General features: G+C 49.5%; 1 protein-coding gene and 1 long non-coding RNA gene across 2 annotated transcripts in view; one reads left to right on the forward strand and one right to left on the reverse strand.

Moving 5' to 3' along the window:
• GRIK4 (glutamate ionotropic receptor kainate type subunit 4) overlaps window positions 1-18,846 on the reverse strand; it is a 437,909-nt gene that overhangs the window by 147,641 nt on the left and 271,422 nt on the right. The window contains exons 5-7 of the mRNA XM_077112649.1: window positions 17,538-17,635; window positions 13,087-13,252; window positions 2,411-2,589 (exon numbers count right to left, since the gene is read on the reverse strand). Coding sequence (XP_076968764.1) covers window positions 2,411-2,589; window positions 13,087-13,252; window positions 17,538-17,635 — 443 coding nt within the window. The remainder of the gene's footprint in view (window positions 1-2,410; window positions 2,590-13,086; window positions 13,253-17,537; window positions 17,636-18,846) is intronic.
• LOC143644104 (uncharacterized) lies at window positions 14,752-17,675 on the forward strand. The gene is made up of 3 exons (XR_013156515.1): window positions 14,752-14,861; window positions 16,869-17,030; window positions 17,554-17,675. It is a non-coding gene; the product is annotated as an uncharacterized LOC143644104 (long non-coding RNA).

Raw genomic sequence — 18,846 nt, forward strand, 5'->3', positions numbered from 1 at the left:
GAGACAGCAAAGTGCTGCCAAGCTCCCGGGGCTGGGCTCACATGTGCACAGCCCGAGATGGCTCACGCTGCTTTTCCACATGCCTCCACCCTCCCTGAGAGCCCTTGAGGTCCTGGGGTAACCCCCTAGCCAGGCAGAGTAGGGAACCCTAGGGAAGCACAAGGGTTGCTTCCGGGCCTGGTGAAGAGTCTGCACACCTGGGACCACTAGGAAGTTAAAATTGGAGAATGAGGAATAGAGTCTCCCTAAGGCTCACAGGTCACCTGTTGGTTTGGCTCCAAGGTCACAGGGACGGAGGCTGTAGGTGGTCTATGAAAACTGGCCACTGACCATCCAACGTAAGTGTTGGCTATGAATGATCCTGGCAGGCTGAGTTTCCTTCAAAAGCACAGCCACATGGAGAAATTTGCAATGAAAATACCCAATACTGGCAAGGATGCTGTAGGAGTATAAACTGTCACAGCCTTTCTAGAAGACAACTTACCTTAAATGCGACTTAGCAAATCATATCAAAATCCTTAAATGCCTGCATACCTTTAACTCAGCAATTCCACTTCTGGCAATTTGTGCTATGCAAATATTCATGAATGTGCATAAAGATTTATATACAAAGGTGTGCAGCACAGCATTATTTATTATAGCCAAAGGTTGGAGACCACCTGCATCTCCAACAATAAAGCAATGCTTAAAGAAACTGTGGTGTATCCAATGACAGCATATGATGCAGCCATTAAATGATACTTGCAGGAAAGTATCTAACAATGTGAGAAAATGCATGGCATATAATTAAGTGAAAAGAGCAGGTTACAGAAGAATATGTGCAGTGTGAAGCTAATTTTGCAAAAGAAAAATGTGTGTCTGTAAAAGCAGAGAGACATCAAAACTTAATAGTGGCTATCTCCGGGTAATGGCGTTGTGAATGGTTTTTATTTTTCTTCTATATGCTTTTCTGCATTTTTCAAACTTTTCACAATGAATTGGAGTCTTATTACTAAAAACATAATATTAAAGCCCAGCTTTCATTTGCTGGGAGCTGTGGGACGGTTCCTGGGGAAGGGGTTGCCCCCTAGAGGCTCCCAGCTGGGGGAATTGTGCCACAAGGGAGCTGAGAGGACCTCTGTCCACTAAGCTGAAGCTCTCACCACCCCCGTCCCACCTTCTCCAAGGAAGACAACTCGACTTCTATCTCTCGTTTCCTGAAACGTAGAAGAGCTTCCCATCCTTGAAGGCTTCATGCATCATAGCCCCAGACATGAGAGAAGAAACAGAAATAGGAAGAGAGGACAATTCTGTGTTTGAGTGTGAGTGTGTATCTGTATGTGTGAGAGAGAGAGAGAGTTAGGTGCACACACACAAACCTGATGTGGCTTTGGAGCTGTGGAAAATCACTATAGCAACGGGCTGAGGGGACAGCCTTAGGTACTGAGAGAACTCATTCAAATCTCGTATTAACTCGGAGACAGAAACTCGCTGGGAGTGGGGGAGGGCTGGGAGAAAGAGGAAGAGACAATCATCTGACTGTGTGTGACTGTGTGCCGGGCTCCCCACAGCTTGGCGGAGGTTAACGAGGAGCCCGGTGCCCCCCGTGGAAGACGCCAGGCTGTGTTTAAATGTGCGAGTAAAATGGCATCCGAAGGGGCCAACATGCCTGGAGAGGCTGGGGGTGCCGTGGGGGCTCCCTGAGGAGCGTGGAAGCAGGCAGGGTCTGCTCTGTGTGACTTAAGTCACATAGTTCAGCCCCCAGCCCAGGGGCAGGGGTCGGGTGACCTCAGGGCTGCCAGCTGTTTGTCCAGCCAGGGCCCCCGGAGTGTCAGTTTCCACACGGATATGTTCTGATTCAGGGGCTGGCACTCGGATTTCCTATCAGGATGTCTGGTTCAGGTTCATGTCTCAGCCCTAGGCAATTTTCTTCCCCCTTTTTAAAAATCTCACAGAGTCTCAGTTTCTTCATCTATAAAGTAAAGATACTGCACCTGCCTCACGGAGTCATTGAGAGGATTACACTGGGAAATTAGAGGAAAGCACTTTGTAAACTGTTCTGCACGCTGTAAGGATTATATGGGCGCATATTCAGCAAAAGATGCTTGTGTGACTATCCCAGCTGTCAAAATATAGAAATAGTCCTATGCTGCTTGGCAAAGCGCCTTGGCCCCTAGACCCCACCCCCTCCCAAGAGCCCACCCTGAGCCCCCAGCCCTGACTAGGGGCCCAGGAACCTCCCCATGGAGCCCCGGGCGGGGTCTGGGTTGGCCATTGTCTCAGTTGGGTGGCCCCGTGCTGTACTAAGTGTTAAAGATTTTGACCACGGGAGGGCAGGAGGACATGCAGGCCACAGGGGAATGGGAGCTGGGTGGTGGGGTAGACAAGGCCGCCCGGCTCCCTCCAGCACCCACCCCAGCCCGACTCCCACCTTGAGGAGGATGGTGTGGGACATGGAGGCGTTGGCGTGGATGATGATGGTGGCCGTCTTGTCGTCCCGGATCTCCTTGAGGAGGGGGGTGGGGTCGCGGGTGTCATCCAGCATCCGTACCGAGAGGGTGTCCTTGGAGATAAGGAATTGCCGGAGCAGCTTCTCTAGGTTTAAAAGGCCTGGACGGGGAGAGAGGACGGAGCCCTGAGGATTCGCAGGGCTGGCTCAGGAGGCTCCGGGCAGAGCAGAAGGAGAAGCCCAGGGCTGGAGGTGCTAAGGAGCCGCACCAAAACCCAAGCAAATGTCTTAACCTCTTTGGGCGTTCATGAGCCCATCTGAAATTGAAATAATTCTCCTGAACTCCCATCGCCTCCCTCCACTTTGGCCTGGGATGTTCTTTTAAAGCAGAGAATGAGGCTTCCTCGGGCTGTGTGCGAGAATCTCTACTTGTCCCCGTCCATGGAGGCAGGATTGCTCACAGGCCGGAACCTGGCGACCAGGGACCATGGCGCCTGATTTCTGTTCCCAGGGCAGTGACGTGACTTACTCACACATGACCTCTGGCATGTGGCCAGGATTCTAGGACTCAGTTTCTTCTCTGGGAAGGGGATTAAAAGGGGCAGCTGCTTTGTACGGCTATTGCCAAGATTCAGTGAGGTAAGTTGCAAAGCACTTAAGCCCTGAACCTTGCACAGAGTGACCCCTCACTGAAGTCACCGTGAGCTCTGTAAAGCCTTTGTTTCCATCCTGCAGGTGGGGGACCTGTGACCTCAAGATCACAAGGCCGGAAACACGGTCTAGCAAAACCCTTTTAACTCCTAAAAGCACAGCAGCTGCATTTAGACAAGATATTATTATGCTTATGAAAGAACAGGCTTTGAACTTAACTTCAGCAGGCAATAATCTGGGGACCAGAATGAAGTGGAAAATTGTGACTGTGAGCTAAGCTCTTCCAACCACCCCACCTCCCCAGCTAGGTGCTGCTTGGGATGGCGGCTGGGAGGAGGGGTGCCCAGATGACGTTACTGAGCTATTCAGAGAAAAGGCAGGCCAGGAGAAGGAAGTGGGTGTTGGGGTGGGAGTGTGTGTCTCCTGGGAAAACAGGTCTCAATTCCAAAGGATAGAGACCTGTAGGCATTTGTTTCCCAAAGAAATGACCATGGTGACATTTATTGAAAACTGTGTTCCAGTGGTATACTGAAAATTCTGCATGACATACCTCCTTTAGCTCCTCACCATACCACAATCCTATAAGGATTTACAACCCCTGGTACTAGTAGGGGACTTGAGGCACGGAGAGGATGAGGAAAGGGTTGGTTTTCTAGCCAGTCAAAGGTCTTCATGCTGCTAGTTTCTGGACTAGCTAAAGGGAAGAACTGCAATTAAATTCGGGGTACTTTCAATCCAATCTCCAAAGACTCCTCCCTGCAAAAGTTATTCACTTTGTGACCCTTGAGAATTAAAAGGTAGTAAATATCCAGACAGGGCATTGAAGTGCATCTCATCTGCCTCCTGTTTTGTGGGGACATAACATGCCCCGTCACACAGGGACACAGCTGGGACCAGAATTCCTATTTTCTGATCTCCATCTCAACTCTCTTTCCACGAGAGCAGGGATGTGCTCTTAGGGCAAAACACACCGGGAGGCATCAGGTTCAGCCCTGCAGGGAGGAAGCACAGGGACATCAGGGAAGGAGAGCCTAAACTTGATGCTCCTTTTTTAACATGAAGGCAAAGAAAGGGAGCGGGGCTGGAACCCAAGGGCTGGCATGATTGAGAGAGGGACTCTGGGAAGGTGTTGCCTACTCCTGCCTTCTGGTCACCCAGTCCTGAGAAGGCTTCCTGGGAGGCTGGGAGGTTACGACAGGGAGGGGAGAGGCCCTGGTTATTTACAAAGAGGTTCAGAAAAAGCCCAGCCGTTTAAGCCAAATCAATTACCTTTTCTTCCCTTCCCAAACAGGCTTGATGGAGACTTACAAAGATCCACAGATGTGGGGCAGGGGGATCTCTTGGGACCCTCACTGCCCCTCCCTACCAGTCCCCACACTGGTTTCAAGCATTTCCTGCCAACTCTGAACCAGAAGATCGGACTTTCTGACCCTGAGAAGTCATCTGGCTTCTTCAAGTCTCCATTTGTCATCTGTGAAATGGGTATGACAAGGTGAGAACTCAATGAGATCATATGGGAAGCATGTTGCAACTGGGGTGTACTGTGTAAATTTTACTTTTCTTATAGTTATTTATCATACAAGAGCTCAAAAGGCCGAACTGGTTGGTGAAGTAGACTTCTTCCATGCAGAAGAAAGAGGGAGCAAAGTACAGGCCGGTGGGTGTCCCAAGGGCTCCACGCTGAGCTAACCAGACACTGGGAAGAGAAGATGGATCAAATACAGTCCCTCCCTGCCCTCCGGGAGCTTTACGTCCAGTGATTCACAGCTAAATTGAAAATTAAGTTCATATCACAGCACTATTTCGTTTGGTGGCATATCTCAATCTGGTTTTCTATTGTGCAACTTGCTTTGCCCGATAATAAAATGCAAAGAATATTCACTGCATCTTCTTCAGAGATGACATGAAAAACAAAAATCTGCCTGGACTGGGATCTAAGCTCCTGACATCACTGCCCCCTCCCCCCTAAAAAAGACACTATGACAAGGAAGTGGGAGAGTCTACAGCTGACGCTCCTGCAGTCTAAGCCATCTCCTGGGCTCAAGAAAAGACCTGCCTGGGCATGTTATGGACAAAGAAACACAATCTACTGGGGCTGGAAGTGGTGAATGAAGGCGGGGTGGCAGAGACAAAGCGCATGGGTCCTGAAAGGGGGACACAGAAAGATGTTGGAGCCTGGCTGGGAAAGAGGCCAAGTCCTCTGGGATCTTTCAGACAGCCAATGAGATTCAGTGGTATGAGACAGGGATGCTTGGGGATGACAGCTGGGTTAGGCCCAGCCTGGTGATGTCTGGCAAAGGCAGCCCGTGAATCCTTTACCCTTTTAACCTGGCAGATGCACTGAGCTCCCAGGGGAAAAAAAATATATCCAAGATATCAGACAGAGAACCCAGGAGCTCCACTCCACTCAATCCAGCAGATGTTCTGGCCATGTTGAGAGGCCTGGTGGGGACAGAGGAGGGCAGAAGGGCGGCATGTCCTGGGAGGCCTGCCTCCCCACCCAGAGCTACTTCTCAGCTAGTCGATCCTTTTTCCCACCTGGCAGCACCCGGCACGGCAAGAGGAGTGCCACACCTGGGCTTGAACAGCGGCGAGGTTAGTGCGGGCCACTCTCTCACCTCCCCTGCACCTCAGTGTCCTCATCTGTAAAAGGGTGACTGTGAGGAGGTCAAGTAAATAGACAGTGTATGTCGTCTACAAGGTGCTCAACAAATCTGCTTTCCCCTTCACTCCGCACCCATCCACATCCTGACTGTCCTTCAACCCATCTTCTCCCCTGAACCTTCTCTCCATTCTCCAGCCTTCACCCACTCTCACCTCTCCCAAGTCTTAGAGGATTTATTACCCAACCTACAAAAATTTATTAGCCCTTCATTATAAGCAATATAAAGTATCTGACAGCATCGATGTGCATATACAAGTCTGTGTGTGTAAATGTAACATGCACATTATACACACATACAGTAATTGCGTACATATGTAACACATGTATAAATTATTTCACAATGTTAGGTATTTTTACCAACTAGCAGGTGGACTTCTGGAGCTCAGGGGTCCCCTTTCAAGCTTCTCGCCCATCCCAGTGTGTGACATGGTCTGTGTTTGCCGGTGGGCCTGAACTCGAGACTGTGGGGGGAAAGAAGGGGCTTTGTGTCCCAACAGGCCAAGGTGGCCACGGTGCCAGACCAAGGAAAGTGACCCTCAGGAAACTGAGGAGCCTCTCTTGAATTGTTGCAGAAAGAATTAGACCAGTGAATAGGAAAGTTGAAATAGAAGAGCTTTGATCTCTTTCTATTCCAGAGATTCTCTAATTCTATGACTCAGAAGAGGGTATTTTTTAAATACTAAGCAGTGGAATGAAAATGACTGACAATGTACATGGTTACATTGTAGCCCCTTCCTCCACCTTCACCCCAACCCTCCTCTCCGGTGGGACCCTCAGCCGGGCTGCAGGCTTACCTGCCAAGTCTAAGCTGAGAAGGACCTGGGGACCCTATTAGTCTCACTCAGGATGCAGTGGGATGGAGACTCAGCAGGCCAGCTGCTCTGGGAAGAACGAGGCTGGCTTCTGGAACTGGAATTCACAGGGCAGAGAGGGGAGTGTGGGAAGGTTTTAAGAAGCTGTAAAAAGCATAGCCAGGGATGACTATAGCTGCAGGCCAGAGACACAAATACCTAAGAGATGGGCCTGCAGGAGAATCGAGGGCCTTTATGCCAAAAAAAATAAAAGAAAAGGAAACGTCCGTTTCAACCTGTCTCCTTCCCTCCCCACTTGCTGATTCCTCGGCTGAACGCTTTGGTCCTGGAAAATGCTCCTATTCCTTGGAAAGGCGCATGTTAAAATCTCACGGGACATAGCAGATATGGATGGTGGTGAGGATTCAACAAGGCGACATGAGTTCCAGCTCGGGCAGAGCGCCCTACACCTCTCCACTCTTAATCCCCTTCCCCACGCCGAGCACGAGCCCGGCTGGGAGGCCCAGGCCTCCGGTTTGGAGCAGATTCAGAGCAGAGAGGAAGAGGGCCGGAGGCGTGGCCGGGTCGGGAAGGCGGGTAGGATGGGGAGTTTGAGGCTTGTTCCCTCCCACCCTGGGATTCAGCCCGGGAAGAGGCAGGGAGGGCAGGACTGTGGGGGCAAGAAGAGGAGAGAGGATTGGGGGGCAGGACTTCTGGTTTGGGAGAGGGCTGCCTCCCCGCCTGGCTTGGCCCCCAGGACTGCTGCCTTCTGTGCTGGCAAGAATGGGAGGGGATGGCGCTGCCTCGGCTCTCGTCACCTCCTTTTTCAGGGAGTGTGTTGCCAGCTTGGGTCTCGGCTAGCGGTGCCCTGGGAACACCTTTCAGCCTTTTCTGAGCTCCTTCACATACCCAGTTGGTTTAACTCTCAGGACTGCCCTGGGAGGTAGGTATTATTGTCGTTATTTCTGGGTAACAGATAAAATAAATGAGGCGAGGGCGGGGGAGGGTGGGGTTGGTGACTCATCTGAGTTCTCAAAGCTAGAGGAACTGCGGTGGGCCAGCATCCAAACCCAGGTTTTCTGGTTCCAAGTTCCGGCCTCTGAGTCAGTTGGCACGGGTGGGTCTCCGTTCTCCCATAACGTGGGAAGTTTGGACCCTCGGCTCTGTCTCCTCCAATGTTAGGAGAAGCAGGAGAGGAGGTAACAAGAACTGTGAGACCTCACAATGGACTTAATCTCTCCTTTCCTTCATGCATATGACAAGAATGCCAATAGGGCCCATCTTCGGTGGCCATCAGAGGTCTAATTGGGATAATCTAAATGTTAAAGGAGCTAAAACCCTAAGCATGGTGTTCAGCACACAGTAAGTGCTCAGTAAATGGTTAATTTTACACCATTATGGACAAAAGTCCTCCCACAGCGCCTCCTGCGGTGGCAAGGGGAAGGCCCACTACTGGTCCAATTATTCTCACCCACAATCCTGGGCACCAACCCCAACCCACACGCCCAGGCCCACTTCCACGCCCCTGTGTGACAAGGTGAAGAAACAGACATTAAATGTGATTATATTCTGGGCCCAGATACTTCTCCCCAATTACTCTGAGAGGCATTGTTACCCCCATTTTACACAGGAGAAAACTAAAGCACAGAGAGGTGGAGTGACCGGCTGGATATCACACAGCTCAGAGCAGGGAGGGCAGGACTGTGGGGGCAAGAAGAGGAGAGAGGATTGGGGAGTAGTTCCAATGACAAGGTCTCTTTTTACTGCACCACCCTGCTTTTCTCTTTGGCTGCACTTCCTCTCCAACTGCAGGAATAGACTAGAGATCGAAGTCTGCTCAACCTGGGCTGGGTTTAGCGAACACAAAGCTGGTAGCACCACAGGGCCAAATCCCGCCTCATTCAGCTCTAGGTCCTGGCTTGGACTCATGCACAAGGGATCCAAGGAAGGAAGGAAAGGCAGGGAAACTTGTGTGTGCAGAGGGCCTCCGAGGTGTGGACAGCAGGTATCTTGTCTTACTGAATCTCCTCAGCCACCCTGAGAGGAAAGCATCAGCCCATTTTAAAGATGAGATCACTGAGGCCAGAGACAGATGAAGTCACTTTCCCAAGTTCACGTAGGTAGTCAGTTGGCCTGAAGTGTAGGGACACAGGACACTTAGCCAAGATAAGGATACGAAAAGACCAAGGGGAGCATTAAAGAGAGTAATTGAGCCAGATACAAAGATACCAGCAAAATAAGAGCATATTACATTGACAACCACAAGCAATCAAAGACTCTGGGTCAGACCTGCGGGTCTCAGCAGTTAGCTGTCTGGCAGGGATGGGCGATCTGATCAAACAGGCCTTGGGGACCACAATGGGGAGCTCCAATTCCTCTTGGAAGCCTCCAAGTGGCCAGCTCTTCCAGGCTCTGCAGGGGGTGACCGGGGTGGGCACTCGGGGGCCCTCACTACGTCTCCTCCTGCAGTCTCATTAGCACTAGTACTTGCAGATGTTCTGTTTTGTTTTTTTTTCTCCCCATTAAAAAAATAATAATTTAATCTGCAATACATCTCTACTTAATCCAAAACCTGCTTATTAAAAATCTACTTTGGGGAAGAAGGAGACTAAGTGGCATGGCTCCCTATGGAATGATCTCAGTTGAGCCTAATTTTGATGACTGGAAAATAGAATTAGATTCCTGTTCCTAATTCTACTTGCCATGTCTCTCAGCCCTGAATTAATAAAGAAGAGGGAAGAGTGTCTTCTCCCAAGCTGGAAGCTGCATTTCACTGTAGACCCTCATTTCCTCATCGTTTGATTAGATTTTTTAATCCTCTTTGCCCTCGAAGCTTTCCTGCTCTGTCCAACCTTCCTTCCCCTACAGTGGATGGGTGGGGGCTGGAGTCACTCGACAACCCAGAAGGGTGAGTTTTCAAAGCAAAGCCCGTGTTGTATGGCTGATGTGTCTTGCCTGGGCTGTCCCCTCCACCCCCCACCCCACTGCCTGGGCAGGCTCAGCCTCTCCAGGATCTTGTCTTCCTGGATGCTCAACCATCCTACACTCCTGCTCCAGGAGGAAGGGGGTACTCTGTACCAGAGAGATCAATGCCCTTTAAATGGAACCGATGTCACTGCCAGGCAGAGCTGCCCTCAAGCTGTTTCTGCAGCCCAAAGGGACGGGAGGGGACCTGGAGGAAGAAGTGCTGGGTTGAGAGTCAAAGGGCCTGAGTGAGAGTTTTGTCTTTGCCACATGCTAGCCTTGTAACCTGAAGCAAGTCTCTTAACAGCTCCAAGACTCACACTTTCTCGGTTCTAGTATGACTGAGGGAGGAAGAAGATAAAATGGAAAAACCTAAGTGAAAGTGCTTTGCAAACTGCATGCAACTGTTTGAATATCAAGACATGTCATCATTCTAATAAAATGAGCCCTGGGCAGGAAGGTGACAGTATCTATCATAGTGCTCAGCACAGAGTAAATTCTTCAACATTTGAGTGACCTATTTCCCAAGCCCCAGTAAAATAGCTGAAGCAGAGGAAATAGGGATCAACCCAGAAGCAAGAGGGACTATGGTTAGACACAAGAAAGAACTTCCTGTCAGGCTGGTGGGACACTGCACCTGGCATTGCAGAAGACTGCAGGATTATCTTTGCCTGTCCTCTGTCTTTCAACACTCCCTCTGTGTACATGGAATGCTCAATTCAGTCCTGCTGGAGTGGCTTGTGGCAGTCATTTCCAAGGGAGAATCCTTGGTTCTAATACTCCATTCAATGGTGCAAGGTTACCACATGAAGAGGGACAACTGGTGGAATGCAGCATTTCCCAGCTGTGTTCCATAAAATATTAGCATTCAGTGGGTTATTTAATCAGCATCCTTTTTTGGGACTCGATGGTCACATCTGTTTGGAAAATGATGAGGTAAATAGTTGTTTGGGCTACAAGATTTGTTGAGTGTCCATGCTAATGTGTGTTGTGAATCTCCAAGAAGGGGAAATGGAAGTTATTATTACCCCCAATTTATTTTCCTCACAGACCTCCTTTTTCACAAATCACTTATCATCTAAAGCAGAACTGTCGACTAGAACGTTCTGTGACAACGCAAATGTCCTATATCTGTGCTGTTCAATATGGTAGCCACCAGCCATGTGGGGCTATTGAGCACTTGAAATGGGGCTGTTGTAACTGAGGAACTGAATTTTCAACTGTACTAAATATGAACTAACTCCCACTTAACTGTAAATAGCTACACGTGGCTGGTGGTTACCAGACTGGTCAGCATGGGTCAAGAGGAACCCAATTTGAGAAATACTTGTATGATGGCCTAGGTACGCTGGACAGCAAAACGGGAAACCTGGGTTCAAAACACAGCTTAAAGACTCCTCAGCAAGTCAAGTTAGTTTCTGGGCCTCGGACTCCTGATCTTTTAACGAGGAGACTAGACTCTATGTTCCCTGAGTTCTTGCCAAGCTCCCTCCATGGAGCTCTTGTCTGAGAACTCAAAGCACAAGATGATCCCTCTGAGTTCATATGCATCGTGGCATGGTTTTAATTGTTTCCTGTCCACAGGCCTAGCTTAGTTTTTTTACAAAGCTGCCACATCTTGAGAACAGAGACTGTGTACTGTTGTTTTTTACTATCTCACCCAGAGGTTAGCTCAGTGACTGCCCAGCACACAGCAGGTGCGCAATAAATGCCTGTTGATTGACCGAGTAAAGAATTGGCACATTGCATGCATGCCCAACTCTCTGGACCAGAATAGGACGTGTCTGCTGAAAAAGGCTTGGGGTCCATTTTCCGTCTCCAAGTTTGACTGGCTCCAGCTCTTCAGGTCTAATTCTGATTTTCTAGCTCCTGAGATCTCTTTTCATGCACCCCACACTGGTGGTTTCCCCATGGGCAGATCCACAATTCAAATGAGCTTTTGTCTGAGGACATTCCTTGGTGGAGAGACCTTCAATGGCTCTCGATTGATAGAGACCAAGTCTACACTCCCTCACTTGCCACTCAAGGGTCTCCATACCCCACCATCACCACCACTCTTCCATCTTTAACCAATATATTGACTCTGTGTTCCAACCAAACCCTCAGGCACGCCATCAGGATCCTTGCTTCCCTCCTTTTCTTCTCTTCTGGTACATTCTAACTCTTTTCTCCCCCATCTAAGTGTTTTCATCCTTCAAGGACCATTTCAAGCCTGACCCTGATCCTCAGGCTTTCCCAATATCACTCTCATGTTCGGGGACTAACTTACACTGCCTACTCGACTAATTATATCGCCTATTTGACACACTATAAACCACTCTGTGCCTTCTCGACTGGATGGGCTTTACCACTACCTACCTGGAGGGCAGGTGTCAAATCTCTGTATCCACTACAGATTCCTGGGAGGAGCTCTGAACTTGCAGTGAGAAGACCTATATCTGAGCTCAGGCTCTGTTGCTCCCATGGTATGACCTTGGACAAGTCATTTCACCTCTCAGTCCCAAGGTTAAAATGGGAAATTCCAATACTTCAAATCCATTGGGATATTATAAGAATTAAACAAGGTACATGAAAACATATCTTGTTGGGACTCTGTTATTTTGTTTCTTGGGTAGCATAAAGTAAATACTCAATAGATCGGTGTTGAGCAAATGAATTAATGCACACGTGGAGGTAGTCAGGTGTGAAGGTCTGGAAGTAGATGGTTCTGTCCCTGAAGATGAAGTCACTTTTGTTTCTGTGCTGTAGGGACACCAGGGTGGAGTAAGGACTTATGAAGATAGAGCAGTTCTGAGAAGCCATAGAAAGTATTCCTGATTGAAGATGGCATATCTCTGCCATACAGCCTGCTAAGACTTGCATGTCTCAGCTGTGAGGTGCAGATGAGCTGGGCAGGACAAGATGGCTTGGGCTTGGGCACTTGGCCCCAGGGTCTGCCAGTGACCAGCACCTGCCCTGCATGAGTACATAGCCACAGCTGAGCACACACAGACACATTTATTTGCTGGTAGGTGCTGGCTTAAAATAGCTAAATTTCATGAACACTAAATTCGTGTCACAAATTGTCTAAAAGAGAAAATGCATTTCTAAAATTTACATTTGAAAAAAAATGCTTTATCAGGAATTGACCTTGGACCTTGTTCCATCAGTAACAGAAGCTCTTCAACCCATTAAGTACAAATGCATCCAATTTTACTTTCTTTCCCCTTCTCACTCTCATTTTGTATCTCCTTAACAAGGAGGCTGAAAATGTGGGAATTGAGTTTGCAGATGCAAAATGGTTTGGAGGTTGGCCAATCTCCCCGGTAACCCAGTTCCTCTCTGTCCCAGTCATACCCCAGGAGTCCCGGCAAAGGATACCTCTGTACCTCTCTCTCTTTCACATTCACACATATATGGACAGTCACACAGAGACACAGGGAATGCGCAAACGCACTGGTTATCAGCCCACATGATCTGAGGAAGCCCGCCCCTTCCCCGCCTGTTCCCAGGCATGCCTGTAGCCCTAGGGACAAGAATCCGGAGCCCGAATCAACTAGACTGGACGGCTTGGGGGTGGGGGTGGAGCCCACCCGAGGGAAACTTACATTCCGCTTTGGCACAGATGAGGCAGGCGGTGGTGCAGTTGAAGAAGTTCAGGACCCCAGCCACGGCCACGCTAATGTCCGTGTTGCTGGGATGGAGGTTCAGGGTTGTGAATCTCTGGAACTGGAACTTGACAAACTCCTCGGGGGCCACTTTGAAATGAGGAACCTGGGAGGAGGAGCACAAATGGGCAACTGGGAGGATCCAACACGAGTGGGGGAAAGTGAAAAAGAAAGACAGAGGGATGCTGGAGACGAAGCCATGAGGATGGGTTCTTTAATTGAAGCCTGTAGGAGAGTCTGCAGGACCCACTCCAGGGGAGCGGGACAAGGTGAGCTCCCTAGCGCTGCCCCAAATAGGGAGACGCAGATGGAGAAGCCCTTTGTCCAGAGACTTGTATAAATGTACTTCGGGTCTGGAAGCTGGTGCCTGTGCCCCTAGAGAAGGTGAAAGTTTAGATCTTTGTTCTCAGAGGAACTGCCAGCTGCTGGGCAGGGAGACAAACGGCTTTTGAACTTTATTTGTAGTTAATAAATCAGAGCAGAGATGGCCCAGCCAGCCCAGCCCACAGGTGTGTAAACCAGCTCCCAGCCAGCTTCCCTGGGTGAATGCACAGAGAGATGAGGTAGGCAGAGGTGGGGCCCATGCAGATGTATATGGGGGAGTGCACCACAGGCTGAGAAACCACTTAGGGAACTTCCAAATGGAGCCAGGTAAATAAATACCTGCTTTGGCTTCATTAGGACAGTGACAGCTTCTCTCTGCGCCTATTACTGACATTTCTGGGAGGAGCCGTCCCTGCCTTCTGCCCCTCTTCTCTCAGGATGAGGTATTAACAGGTTGCAGTGGCTGCTGTGTTGGCGGCTTAGGCTATTTGGTAGGTAATAGAAAAGTTTCAAGGTAATAAGCTGCTATCTGCCTTGATTTCATCCTGTCACCCTCATTCCTGGTACCCAGAGCTAGGTGTGCTAAAGTCTGCATGGGGTCTCTATGAGAGACAGATGGGGTGGAAATCTCAACCCTCATGCTCCATCAGGACCAGTTCCCTTACCGGAGGTCTAACTTAGAGCGAGTATGGGTATGTGCTGATGTTAAAGCAAGAAAGATTTAGGGTAGACAGCAGGAAAAACTTCCTGATGGGGAGTTGGCTGTCTTCTACAATGAGTTTTTCTGAAATGACTGAAGAACTAAGTTCTCTTTGCTTGCTGGCTCAGAGGTTATCTTGCCAGGAGTCTGGGAAGATGCTGAGATGTGTCTGCATGATGCTTTTAAACTGCAGGAGAAGTCTGCTTGACACCAGCACTCCTCTGAGATTGGGATAGAGCAAAGGTAAAGGTTTAGCAGAAACTAGGGAGAAAATTACAGACCTCGGCTAAGGTTAACCTGTTAACCCCAGAGGGGGCAACCAATACTTTCTAGCAGAGACTGAAAAGCACAGAATTGGAGAAAGCACGACGAGTTATAAAAGAAGATTCCACAGAGAGTGAAGTTGACCTGGGTGTGCCATAAAGGGTAGGTATCCTTCCTGCTTGTGTTTTGTATCCCATAAAATCTGTCTAAAATGAGTAACAAATGTACCTTGAAAGTAAAAGAGGTCACAAAGGAGAAAGACGGAGGCCGTCTTTGTGACCATGGCCCTCCTATGTGGCCATCCAGCCAACCGGACTCCCTTCGCAGCTAACCTGCCCTCCCCCCACAAGAAAGGATGGAGCCTGTGGAGACACCTCCCCTTGAATCCGCGGATCTAAGAGATGGATTGGAAAAAGAACTTGAGAAGGTGAAGAACAAATGGGTTTGGGGCTCTACAGCTTTGAGTTTGCATCCAGGTTCTGCTGCATGATTTGGGACCAACTGCTTAACTGTCTAAGCTTCATTAAAAATGAAAATACCAAGAGGTGCTTCTCAGAGTGCTGGGAAGATAAAACGAGATTCTGTGTGTGAAGGGCATACGGCTCAGAAAATGACTTTCCTCCTTCCCTTTGCATTCTCCCCAAATCTAAGTGCTCCCAAAAAAAGCTCTTGGAACTGTTGTGCAGGGGATGAGGGGAGAGGGGCCTCCCCAGGAAGGGAAGTCAGTGGGGGAGACTCTAGCACTGCCTGCCACCGTGCAGCCCACTGGGGAAGCAGCCAGCTGCTCTAATGCGTCCAAGCAGGAATGGCCTAGCCTAAGCCTACTGATTCTCTCTCTAGGAGAAAGATCAATCTATAATTGATTTGCAAGCGTAAATGCTTCCCATCATGGTGGTGGGGGGAGGGGTGGAGAGGGGGGAAGGGGGACAAGGAGAGGCAAGCAGAAGGGAGGGGAGAATGGTTAGGCCGAAAGCAGCCAACCACAAGGACTGTGGAAATGCTTGGTAGCATTTAAAGGAATGCACTCCTTGGTGAGAACTCCATTTCTTTTCCCTGGAGCTGGTGGAAATCAGTTATAAGGCAGTTCGGCCTCATAAAATATTAAAAGGAATGCATAATCTGAATGGCAAGTAAAGGTTGTTCTGGAAGAAACATGACCAGACAAAGGAGGGTAAATGGCCATTCTGTGGGCAGGGCTGCAGTGAGGCTGGTCAGGGATGGGGGCAGGGGGAGGGGACAGGGTTATAAATCAGGGTCTCTCCCTCTGCATGAAATGCCAAACAGGATTAAAGACATGTTGGCCAAGATAAAATACCCACTGAACTCCAAGAGAATGCTACTTGGGAGTGGGGATGGCGGGTGGGAGGTGGGGTGGGGGACCAGGGAGAGAAGAGGAGAGAGTAGAAAAAAGAAAATGGGCAGCTGACGTCTTGGCAACCTCACTTGGTAAAGATCAGAGTGATTGCTGGAATAATAACCTGCCATAGATTTGAGCTTTTACTTGGAGCACGGCAAGGAAGATTTAAATTAAACATCATGTCTAACTTCCTACGGCCGGGTCCTCTGAGATGCTGGAAGGGACTGCAGAGGATTGGAAGCTCCTTTTGGGCCTTGGCTGGCCATCCTTCAGACATCTGCGGGGCAAGGGGATAGGGAGCTGTTGCCATGGACACAGCCCATGGTCAGAAGGCTTGGGGGGTTGATGGGTGGGTTAACCTAGAGGAGAAGGTCTCAGCAAGACCAAGGTTGGGACTGGGGCTAGGGTCACAATGTCATTCTGATTTGCAGATAACAGTTCTGAGAATAGGTTCATAAACAAGAGAAAACAAATATTCTGCCCAAAGCTTCAGGGACTTACCCACCCTCTGATTCCAAAGAAAGTAGAGGAGGCATCCAACCCAACAGGTTCTCAGGACCAGGGGTGGGCAGAAGCCTGTCTGCTGCTCTGCTGCTTCTATGGGGCAGCTAGCTGGGGAGCTGGCCAGTCTGTTAGCAGTAGAGACCCTGTCCTACTTCTGGGCTGTCATCAAAGGACAGAATCAAATGGTGGACACCCACCAACCAACGGAGGAGAATCTGCTAAGGCTAAAGCTTCTGGAGCAGATCAATCCCCTCCCATTTCCACAATCGCTCCTGCCTTCTTCACCCTCACCAGCCCCAGCTCTACGTGCGCCCACAAGGGCCAGGCTCTAAGGCCAGGGGGTGGAGAGGAGCTAAGGGCTCACTTTCCCACCGTCTCCCAGGAATACATCCACAGGGGAAGGACTGACTGATTCCAGGAAGGACTAGGAAAGATGCCAGGGATGGACAGAATCTCTCAAGTTTCAAGCTTATTTTCTCCAGGGAGACAGGAGTGGGGAGTATTGTTGAAAGTGTGAGTGGACTGTTACTCAGAAACATATCCCTTACCTTATTTATTTTTTATCTCCCACAGAATCAGAATTAGAGGAAATGCATGTGATACTTTAAAATTCCAGTTCCCATTAGCAGTTAGACATGAAGAAGAGTTTACTGACTGAAGAAGTAAACACTGAAATCATTGAATGAGGAAGAAAGCAAAATAGAAGCTCTCTTTTGGTGAACTTACAAAATGAAGGTTTGCAAACTTTTTTTCTTGGCAATAAAACCTCCTTATTCCCCAAAGGCATAATTCCTTGGAATCCTAATATATACCAGGTTGTATATTGATCACATTCTGGGTTGCTGCTTGTGTTGGCGTGAGTGTGGGAGCTCAGGCTGCTGCCCCAGGGCCTCTTTTGCCTCCCACCCTCCCCCAGCCTCTCCCTCTACCCACCGGCACTACCACCACCACCACCACCACCATCAAAGGGGCTCCAGGAGGCACCACCACAGAATCCAGACCTGGAGGAGCTCAGCTTGAAATTCCTATTGTAGATCATCTCCTCTGAGGCCCTTCCCTCCAAATTGCCTAGAGCAAAGTAGGTGCTCAACAAACTACCGCTTCTTCTGTTAGTCATTAGGAATACCAATCAGCTCTGATGGAGTTTTCCGACTGGAAGCCCCTAAGAATCATGCCATCCTTGTGCCCCGAGGTAGAGACTGTTTGGCCAGCAGACATTTTCCCAGCCTGACTGGTACTCACCTCTTTCTCCCCACAGATGTTGCTGATGATGGAGCTGGAGGCTGGGCTGGCGGAGGGTCCCAGGACTGCAACCACCCCCTTGGGGAGGATCTGACACACTGCAGCCAGCGGTGGGGGAGAGGCCAGAGCAGGAAGGAAATAAGGTACTTGTCAGGTATGGTTTGGGCCACCCCCCCACCCCCTGGGGCTGAGGCCTTGAGCTGGCTAATCTAATGCCCGGGCCCCACCCCTTCCAAGACCAGTACTTCTCCCTCTCCTCTGGCCTCCTCGGCTTCAGGACAGTTTTATGGGAGTTTATGGAAGATATTAAATGAGGAAATGACCCAGGTTATGACAACATACGGCCATAGCAAACAGGGTATATAAATTGTCTGGCCTGTCACCCAAGGACAGAAGCTAATGGAAGAAACCTGTAGATTCCTTCCCCCTCCTCGGCATGCAGTATGAGTGGGAGAAGCCGGTTCACAGAACAGCCACCCAACACACAACCTGTAAGTCCCTCCTCCCCCAAATATGAAGTAAGAGGGTCTGGGAAGGAAGATGGCAGATAAGCAGAAAGATAAAGGGTGGTGAGGGTGGTACAGGCAGAGAGGTAGAAAGCAGATGCAGCCCAAGTCAAAGGGAGTGAGGGATAGAGGGGAGGAAAGAGAGAAAATGAGAGGCAGAGGGGGTCTCATCTCTCAAAGCCACCTTTTGTTCACCTCAGCAGGGACCTGGCACACTCGTTTCCCTGAATGTGTTGAGTTTTTTCTCTGACCAACAAGCATGTCCTTTGATCTTGTGTGTCCTCAGCTTGGAAGCCCACTCTCCCTTTTACTCTGGACACCTGTCGAGAATGACCTCAAAGTTGCCTTCTCTTTTAGACCTTCCTGGGTTCACATTTGTTGAATGAATGAGTAAATGAATGGGGCATGTGATCAGAAGAAAAGAATCTAAGGTTTTCAAACACTAGAGACTGCGAAAGGAAGAACAGGAGGAGGAAACAGAGAAAGAACATGAAATAATCCTCAGCACACACACACTGATAATAGAACCAAGGAGCTGCCCCTCAGAATGGTTGCACTACATGACTTCTCTGCAAAACTCAAAGCTTAACCCTGACCCACTTGCCTCCCAATCACATTAGAGCCACTTCCTGGCTCAGTGGACTGAGGTTAAGTGATAAGCTCAAGGTGCCTTGCTGAGTCAGCCCCCGAACCATACCTGCAACCTGGATGCACTTTCTCAGGTTAGAGCACTGGGCTCCCTTTCATGGAGCACAGGTGGTGGAATAGAACACCAGGGCTCCTAATCCAGCATTACCGTGTAC

The sequence above is a fragment of the Tamandua tetradactyla genome, chromosome 8 (assembly GCF_023851605.1).
Source record: "Tamandua tetradactyla isolate mTamTet1 chromosome 8, mTamTet1.pri, whole genome shotgun sequence".
NCBI lineage: Eukaryota > Metazoa > Chordata > Mammalia > Pilosa > Myrmecophagidae > Tamandua > Tamandua tetradactyla.